Raw genomic sequence first — 10,028 nt, forward strand, 5'->3', positions numbered from 1 at the left:
TAAATAATATATATTTATAATATTATATATTTAAAGCATATGATCAATTAAATTTTCATGTTTAAGATTAAACTTTTATTTTATAAATTATAATAACACTATCTTATATATAATTATAATTTATATTATTATATATTATATATAAAAAATTATATATAATATAAAATATATAATATATAACATTAAATAAAAAAAAATATACACATTAAATAGTACCGGTCCGGTCTAAAAATGACTGGAACCGAAACCGGACCGGTTCCAGCCGGTTTTTCATTTTATGAAACCGGTTCCAGACCGGACCGGTTCAAAACGGCACAACCGGTCCGGTCCAGGACGGGCCGGTTTTCTAGTTTACCGGTTAAAATTTACACTCCAAGTCCAATTGAAAATATAAATTTTTATTTATTGGACTTGATAATTAGGTTAAAATCATTTCATATATTATGGGCCAAATAGAATCTATTTCATTTGGTAAGTGGCCGAAAAATTTATTGAAGGAGTTTGATTATTTTTAGAAGTTGAGCTGAGACCTAAAAGTATGTTTCGGATAAATTGAGCTCGTTTTAGAAATTAAAATTTTAATATTGTTAAATGATGGCCATGAAACAAGCCAAGATGCAAGAGAAAATCGGCCAATTTGCTATAAAGTTCATGCCATGCACGTTTCTTCCTCTCCTTGAGGGTTTCTAGCTTTATATGTTTATACACATTCTTAATACACAAACCCGCTCTCTGTAGACCCCATATATGGACGGCTGCACCCTTCCTCCATATAGCATATTTTGTCAACTGCCTAAGTCCCTCCCCATGTATAGTATATTTTGTTCAATTGCCCATCACCCCACACCCATTCGACTGTTGCTCATCTTGTAACTTTGTCTCCACATTTTTATTTTTTTGTCCTCAACCAACATAGACATTTCTATTTTTTTGTGAGTTTCGCCGCCTCCCAACACCTCATAGCACAGCCACACATGGTTGCTTCATGGAGACATGATCTCTGCACCTACAACCACTTGACGTTCAAAACCACACGACTGGAAACCAAGTGCACTACAGAGGACCCATGACCAACTGAGAACTACCAGAGTAGCCCAACCATTGCACCGCAGCCCTCCCTCCACTGTATACCACCATCACCCTTCGTTGGAAGCCAAAACCATAGAAAACCACCTTAGCCCAATTGCACTGCGGAGGACCCATGACTAGCTGAGAACCACCAGAGTAGCCCAACCATTGCACCACAGCCCTCCCTTCACCGTATACCACCACCACCCTTCGTTGGATGCCGAAACCATAGAAAACCACCCTTCCTTAGCCCATGGTTAAACCACCTTAGCCATTGCATCTCCTCACGCCACCACCTAACCCCACAAAATAACCACCTAGCCACAAGCCACCAAGCACATTGGCGCAGCTAAACCGTACATCATCCAAGCAAGAAGCCACCTCAAAACAAATCTACACCTCCAATGGATACCGTCAACCAGTCAGCCTCCATGCACGCCAACAGACCACCATACCTCCTTCACAAGCGAGCAACTGATGGCAAGCCTTAGCATCACTGCACCATAAACCCACGGAACACCTCTGTTTTCTACACTTGAAATAGAGTAGCAAGCATGGACCATGTTTTGCATTATTAATGAAATCTGTATAAAACAAAAAAGTATTTTTGTCATGGTTGATGTAGGCATAAGCTTATTTTAGTATTCTATTTTTGAACTGTAAAGAGCTAATATGAGATCCAAAAAGTTTTGCTTTGATTAAATGAAGATACTTTGTTTTTGTTTTGTTGAATATGTGAAATGATCTAAAGCTACTCAGTATTCTATTTTGATATGATGTGTCATCTGAAAACTTTAGCATAAATTTTTGATTTTGTATCTGAATGTGATCTCGTTCCGATGATGTTTCTATTTTGTTTTCGTTAAGGCTCTGCCGTGGGTATAATATTGGTATACACCCCGCTATAGGTATAATAGTGGCATATGGTCCCACCACGGGTATAATGGTGGTTTATAACCCTACCATGGAGGTTAACCAAGATATATGGCCCAACCACGGGTATAATGATGGTTTATAACCCTATCACGGGGGGTTAAACATGGTATACGGCTCAACTACGGGTATAATAGTGGTTTATAACCCTACCAGGGGGGTTAAACATGGTATTAGTCCCGATATGATGTTCCAATATAATATGAAGACGATGTCTGAGTTTATGATATGCCAAAGGATTTTTAAATAAGAAAGTATTCTAAAAGTTTCGCTATAATATTTTAATAACATTGTTTTGATTCTACATTTTAAAAGTAAATGTTTTGTTCTATACTTTGAACTCTGTAAATGCTCATATTTACATACTAGTATATGTGCTCTGCTTGCTAAATTGTTGATAACTCATTCTTTATCTCCATAATATTTTTTAGATGTTTTCGATATTTTAACTAAAGTTTAAGAATATGAAGCATGGATAAGGCTATGTGAGTATATTAGATTCAATACAAAGAGAGTACTTTGGTGATTTGAGAACTTTATTAAGTAGTCTCGTTTTGCTTTGTTGATTGGGTATTTTGGAAGGTCGACTTTTATTTTAAGACTTTGAGGTTTTCTTAGTTAATTATTTTGGGAATAGTTGGTTTAAAACAATTAGATCTATGTATTATTCGAGAAATTGGAGTCCATAAATATATTGTTGAAATGCGAGATTAAGTAACAGGGAGTAACTCTTCGATCCATCCGAGACCGGACGCTATGGTCATACCATTCCTTTTATTTTATTTTTACCCACATTATTATTATTGTTATTTTTTGGGTAGTAAAGCCCCAATTATAATAATAATTAAAACGATTTTTCGTAATTTACGCTTACAAGGATTCTCTTAAATTTATAGAAGTTATTTTATATATTTATAGAAGTAATCTAAATTTTCCAAGGTTCTTGTCATACAATAATAAAAGAAGATTGAAGAATTCAAACCTCCATGGAGCCTTATGAACCCTTCATGAACGGAAAAACTCCAATCCAACGTTACCAAGTTCTTATTTAAGAAATAATTTTAAACGAATTCCTACCAACTTTAAGGGGAATGTTTGGTCACAGAAGTCTGATACATGCAGTTTCAAAAGTATGATCCCTTCCTTTATGACATTGACGTCGGAAAAAATAGCATTACAAGACCGACATTACATAAGGAAATTCTGGCATCTACTTTGGAAGCATTCATGCTGCAATGGTACGAACATAAAAAAAAAAGCTGCTTGCAGAAACCCGGGTCAGATGTAAAGCTCTCGGTGCTATAATGGTAAAGCAACACGATCACCAAAATCCTTGCTGAAAAGAAAACATTAGGGCTCTGCAACGATGTTAACTCCTTGAGCCATGCTTTGCTTTAGCCAAAAAGTACCTCATCTGTTTTGGTCGATATGAGTCCAATCTGTGTTTAGTGTCCCACTCGTGGCATTAGAATTTTGAATGCAACCAAACCCAACAGAACTGATAGGATTGAAATAGTTCCTACAAAATCATATCCATTGCAGAAAAGCTACTGTGCATCCTAATCTCTCAAGATAGCACTTTTCCGTCAGCGCTTAAAGAATTAAGCTTCGGCAGCAATTCAGAGACCACCTTCTGTAGCGCAATGTGTTTCAGCTGGTTGTTTGTTCCATTTACAACAAATTTTGAGAGGAATGTAATTTCTTGAGAGTCCAAATTTTCAGGAAGCATTTCTTTCCAAAATTTATCATCCTCATTGAGGTCAGCCACCTTCATTAGTTCTATTACTTTCTCCAAGGTTGCTACATTCCTACCTGCACCACAACCCATTGCGGTTGCAGCACCAACTGCATTTGCGATTGCTAATGAACTAACCATGGGCACATTGTGTATGAAACCAAATGCAATAGCAGCCACAAAACTATCTCCACACCCAACAGTGTCAATGACGTTCACCTGATTACATTGCAGCTGATATTAGGAAAGAAAGGAAGATGGAAAAGAGATTCAGACGGATTGGAATCATAGACCCACTTCATATTTTTGGGGGAAAAACTATTTTGTACTATTTAGTTAACATCATAGGTTGAAACAAAATAATTTCAGACAATTGTGTTCACTGCATGTCCAATTCCAACTCTTGGGGTTTTATATTATTATTTTAACAATCTAACATGATTTGTCACAAAAGCCTTCCACTATGGTGCGACAGCAAGAAAAAGGAAAAATATTTACTTTTATATTGATCCTGAAGAAAAAAAACTGAGTGCCATTATTAAACCCAAACGAGAGGCTGTTCTATGGAGCACAAACACAACGTTCAACAACAGTCATTAACATAGTGGCATCAAATAAGTTCAAAAGAAACTTATGAAACATCACAAGAGAGTGTGTTTGGATTGTAAATAATACCTTGAATGCAGGAGCACAAGATATACTTGACATGGTTATTAAAATTGAACCCCTTGATCCCATCTTAACAATCACCCATTTTGTGCGCACCCCTTTCTTGAGCAACTCCTGTCCTGCTATTATTGGATTTTTTATGCCAGTCAACGCTTCAGCCTGGTAAATCATTAACATAAGGGGACTGGATTAGGAAACAATTATCTAGTTTACTAGAAACAAACACAGTTTTGCATGTTAATTCAGAGATCGAAATCAGAAGGTTCGTTACTATGACGAGAGGCACTCCAAAGAGGTAGCAACTAAAGAAAAAGTTCCTTGTGCTAAGTCATAACTTATTCCACACCAACATGATTCAATGTTTCCATTAAGGCGAATGGAACTTTACAATCCTAATAAATCAACAGTACAATGTAATCTTTTGGTATTCATTGCAAGGACGACTCATTAAAATACAATTATTCCATCTATGCAATTAAAAGTCAATCAATTGTGAGCTTCTCAGAAATACCAAAATGCCATGGATATTACCACTCCCGTCCCAAATACTTGGAAAAAAAAAATTAGGATCATATGGAAACTAGCTCAGTATATTCTGAACAACTGATGAAATAGAGCCAACCCCCACCACCCATCAAAATGAGCCAACTCTTTCAATCCCACTTACGTCAAAATTTGGTTCCAATATAATCACCAAAAGCTTGTGCAGACTAATTTCTGTAATTTAATGACTCACATTAACTTGATAACCACTGCAATTAAATCACGTTAAAAAACACAGGTAGAAGAACTAAGAAAGATATGTTTGAAATGACAGAAAGGCTAGAAAAGATAGAATGGCAAAAGAGGAATACATGAGGGTGATCCTGATTAATCAATGAGGTTCCTGACCAATTGGGATAGGTACATCTAGACACCCGAGTGTTGACTGATCGATATAGACCAATCAAACATAACGGAAACTACAGTATAATGATCAAGCCATCCACTGATATATGAAATGCGATCAACATTTACCATGCCCACAGATTGCCTAGCCTAACAAAAATGTTTAGCATAATAAGTGACAAACTGACAGAAAGAGGGTTAAGGCATTTTGGACATGGATAAAGAAAACTAATGCCTACAACACAAGGTTCAATGCATTTCAAATTGGAGGGGCTCCAAGGGCGTGAGAACAACCAAAAAGGACTGAAGATCAAGGAATAGATGACAAGAGCAATGATTAATGGATTTAACCAGAAACAGAAATGATCTTGAGAGAAGAGTGGCAGACTAACATTATATTTTTTGCTTTTTTAAGAAGTACAATATTTACCACAAAACATTGGAAGTCAAGAGGTACATGGCAACAGAAACTGAAACATGAAAGAACACACATACAGACAAATAACCCAACAAACAACAACAATAACAACAACAAAATTAAAAGATCATTTCATAACATCAAGCAACGTTGTCAATCAAACCTCATCAGATGTCAGAAGGAGAACATCACTCATTCTCAAAAACTGGCCAAGTGCCCTCTGTTCTTCAGGTGTTCCATTGCAAAGGCTTTTTCCACGTGGTCCTGGATCGAAGAAAATTGATGTGCCAACCTCAACAGCATACTCTATAGCTGAGTTAATCAGCTTGGGAGAAAGCTCGTCAAAACCGTAACCATTACAGAAGAGGATCTTTGACTTCTTGACAGCCATCTTTACATCCTCAGATAGGCTGCTCAGCCAACTGAATGCAGGCTCCTTGCTAAAATCAGCTCGACTGATAAATATAATAGGTTCATTCAGATACAACTCGTTGACAAGGGACATGTTCAGGAAGCATCTCAAAAGCAGTTTATATATAAATACAAGTTCAATATTTTTACCTGCAAAATCCATGTCTTTGCAAATGGTCCACTAGAACCCAGCAAAGAAGTGTTTCATAAGAGGCACTGGGATCATCAACAACATCAGTATATTCACTCATCCCAACAATACTAATTCCCTCATCGCGAAGCACATCTAGGAGGAAATTCCCGTAAATTTCATTACCCACATGACCAATTGAGACACAACGAAGTCCCAGTCTTGCTGCAGCTATTGCCATATTGCAATTACCACCAGCTTCCCAATATTTCTGTATACCCAAATACCATATATTCAATGTCCAAAGCATTAGCAGCTGAGGTAAGTGATTAGTTTTATACAAAAAAAAAAAAAAAAACAAACAAACAAACAACAACAACAACAACAACAAACAAAAAAAGGGTAGAAAATCAACAACTAAAATATTATCTCCAAGAAACATTCATAATTTCGATACAAATTAAAAAAACCATAAGATTTTTAGATTTATTTGTGAATCGTAATTCATCGCATACAACTTCAAGCATCGTAGTCACATCTGTTTCAACGATTTTAACAAAACAAGCTGAAGATGTGATCAAATCCAGACAAAATTAAGATTAAACACAACAGTTAAAACCACTTCGATTTTATTTTACAGAAAAAAATATAAGTAAAAATCCTATGTTCTGAGACACAAAAGATAAATCGATCAAATTAGAGTTTTGAACACATTTACATTCACAAGTTTAGTACATAACTCCCTAAATATTTCATTTTTATGTGTAAAAATACTCCAAGAATAGAAAGTGAGAGAATTTGACAACAGAGAACCGAAACCCGAACCTTATCGGGTGGGGAAGCCGATAACCGGTCCATATAAGCCTTGCGGTCGTGGAGCTTTTTCGGGGGCAACTTGGGAACGCTAAGCACAATATCTACGCAGAGATTTCCCAAGGTCGCAACGTCTATATCTTTGACTCCGACGCCCCTCAGTTTCCAATCCTGCTGCACGACACCGTTCTTAGAACCGGAGCCGTGCTCCGGGGGAGAGACTTGGATTCCAACGCCTCTGCAACTGAGGACGGATCGTGGGGTTGGCGGGATAATGGGGTGGGCCAGCCTAGGGCTCTGAGGGGAAATTGGGAGTAGGGAGGGTCCATGGTAAGGGACTGGGGTTTTGAGAGTTAGCAGGTGGATAGGCATTCCACTCTTTAAGAATAAAGATTTAAGAAAGAAGAAAGAAACAGTGAGCGTGTGTGAGAATCGCTGAAGGCGCCTTAAATAACTTGCAAAAATAAACCAGAAAAAATAAAAAAAACATAAAATATTATTGGAATTTTCTTTATAGGTTTTAGATTTGAAAGGTTTATATCGTATATAAATGTTATGAATAATGTTATATAAATATCACATAATTATTTAAAAAAAATGAGATTTATAATTATAAAAATTAATTTTTTTCACATAAATTTTATATTAATTTTTTTTTAAAACTATATAATACACAACTACAATTATAAATATTATTTTTTTATATAATATATAGATGTAATAGCCTACTATGCTACCCAGCGGTATCGCTCAAGTGTAGACTTTCTCCAAAGCAAGTGGAAATGTGGGGATGCTCGTAAAGAAAAAAGAAAAATAGGGAGTGGGGAGTGGGGAGAGGGGGAATCTTTGTTAATTTATTTTTTAACCATTTTTGATAATATTTGATAGATCATTCTTTTTCTAAATATAAATAATACCTGCTAATTAAGAACCCCACCAAAAAATTAAAAAAAAAAAATTACGCATCTACTTATAATTTTACGCATAATAGTATACCTATTGAATGAGATCCATATTTTATTAATATTTTATTTTTTAATTTAAATTTTAAAATTTTTATCATATGATTATACAAGTAAAATTATAAATATAGATAATATTTTTATTTATTAAATTTAAATATTTTTAAAAATCTATCCAATCGTAGGTCTAGAGTCTGGACATAAAATGCATATTCTATAATCGAATTTCATTTCGGCCGTGAATTTAAGAATATGTTCTTTATTTTATGATGTCGGTGGCTATGAATCTTGGGATGGAATAAGGAAAAGGCATCCAAGTTGGAATGGGGTAAGCAAAAGCATATATATTATTTCTAGCAATCTCTCTACTCCATCACCCATTCTTTTGCAGCTTCATATTCCCGTTTTTGGGATATACCCCCACAAACTTCAATTCTCTTCCAAACATCTTAAAATGGTGCCTATATTATTAATAAACCCCCCACCCCACCTCTCTCATCAAAAGGTTTGTGCTTTCAAACTTTGACCCAATTTTCCTACTTTTGTTTTGGCACTTTCCAATCCAGAATCATCTTTTTCTACCATTCTTGATCTAATTGTCTTCTTTTGTCTTTCATCAGCTAACCTTTTTCGATTCAAAAGTTCAATCTGAACCCAAACTTGAATAGAAGATTTGTGCCAAAGCGTACCATTAAAACCGTAGCATGAGTAGCAAATCTTATATCAGATTTGCTTACTTCACAACAAAATATAGGATTTAGAAGCTCAACAAATATAGCAGCTCATGGTTGATACCTTAAATTGGTATTTTTCACTGTACTTTGGGGGGCCTGCTACTAAAATTTCCTAGTACAAGAGCATGCATCAACAAGATTTAGGGGTTAGCACAGTAGCATATTGGCATTTAAGCATCCAGCTTCTGGGTTTGAAGTTCTTCAAGTAACTTTCCCAGTTCTAATAATAATTCAGGTATGTGCACATGCTCTGTTATGACTTGATGTGCATGTGCACCCAAAATTGGCTTCCTGCCATTTATGTTTTTTTTACCCCTTAAGCAAGCATATTATAGATATATCACAGTTATAGGATACAAGAGTTACACAGGGTGGGAGGTCCCAACATTCATTCCAAACCTGCAAATACAACACAAGAAAGAGAGAGAGAGAGAGAGAGAGAGAGAGAGAGAGAGAGAGAGGAAAAAAAGGAGGATTTTGGAACAAATGATTTGACCCCCGCCCATTTCCCATAAAGGAAAGCCGCATGAAGCAGTTTTGATATAGTTCGATAAACGGACCGTAATACTATAATTGGAAGCTGCAGTTAAATATTGTGGTGCACTTTTTTAGTCTAGACTCATTGTAGGAGACTTTCATTGTCTCTTTCCTATGATCCTTCGTAAGGAGAAGCGAAAATATAAGAATATAGCAAGCGAGAGATGTATCAAACCGCCAACGGACGATATATGCTTCTGTTTGTTTGTACACTTAGTATTCAAGAGGCATAGATTACAAATATTCATAGTATCTAGAATTCAAGAGGCAAATTTCAAAAACATGACCATCCAAAAGTGCTCACTGCTAGTAGATCATGAAGGAGCTAGTTTAGTAACTTATGGCCATCAACCATAGGATTTCAAATGAAAATCTCAAGAGGAGGTTTTTCATTGGACAATTCTTCGAGTCTGTTGATAATATTTTGGGCCAAACTACCATATGCTTTGGAGACTGCAGAATTTGACGCTACTACAACTATAGGAATATCTTCATTAAAACCTTTCCTAATCTCTAATTCCAATGGTATCTGAATAGTTAGATGCAAACTAATTAGAACAGATTAACATGATTATATATAGTGAGGAGCAATTGTGATCATCAACTATGTCGAGTAACTACATTCTATCAAATAGGGGTGGGTAGTGGGGGTGCTGCCTCCATCCGCCCCACTCCCACATGGGCAGGTAGCACCTCTACCATCAAATATATTTTCATTCGTGAAGAAAAT

The 10,028-nt window shown here is 36.0% G+C and overlaps 1 protein-coding gene across 1 annotated transcript; it reads right to left on the reverse strand.

The window, feature by feature from the left end:
* Positions 1-3,009: 3,009 nt before the first annotated feature.
* LOC122305291 (fructokinase-1) lies at positions 3,010-7,497 on the reverse strand. Its single transcript, XM_043117700.1, has 5 exons — positions 7,078-7,497; positions 6,273-6,523; positions 5,875-6,166; positions 4,412-4,564; positions 3,010-3,955 (listed from the first exon to the last, which is right to left on the reverse strand). The coding sequence occupies exons 1-5, from the start codon at positions 7,435-7,437 to the stop codon at positions 3,569-3,571; spliced, it is 1,443 nt and encodes a 480-aa protein (XP_042973634.1). The 5' UTR covers positions 7,438-7,497; the 3' UTR covers positions 3,010-3,568.
* Positions 7,498-10,028: the final 2,531 nt, after the last annotated feature.

This window comes from Carya illinoinensis, chromosome 3, assembly GCF_018687715.1.
Source record: "Carya illinoinensis cultivar Pawnee chromosome 3, C.illinoinensisPawnee_v1, whole genome shotgun sequence".
Taxonomy (NCBI): domain Eukaryota; kingdom Viridiplantae; phylum Streptophyta; class Magnoliopsida; order Fagales; family Juglandaceae; genus Carya; species Carya illinoinensis.

Excerpts from the sequence above, each read along its gene's own strand:
- LOC122305291 (XM_043117700.1), bottom strand. The coding sequence starts at position 7,437 with ATGCCTATCCACCTGCTAACTCTCAAAACCCCAGTCCCTTACCATGGA. Across the intron at positions 6,524-7,077 it reads CGGCTTCCCCACCCGATAAG|AAATATTGGGAAGCTGGTGG; the intron begins GTTCGGGTTTCG and ends TTGGGTATACAG. Across the intron at positions 3,956-4,411 it reads CTTGTGCTCCTGCATTCAAG|GTGAACGTCATTGACACTGT; the intron begins GTATTATTTACA and ends CAATGTAATCAG.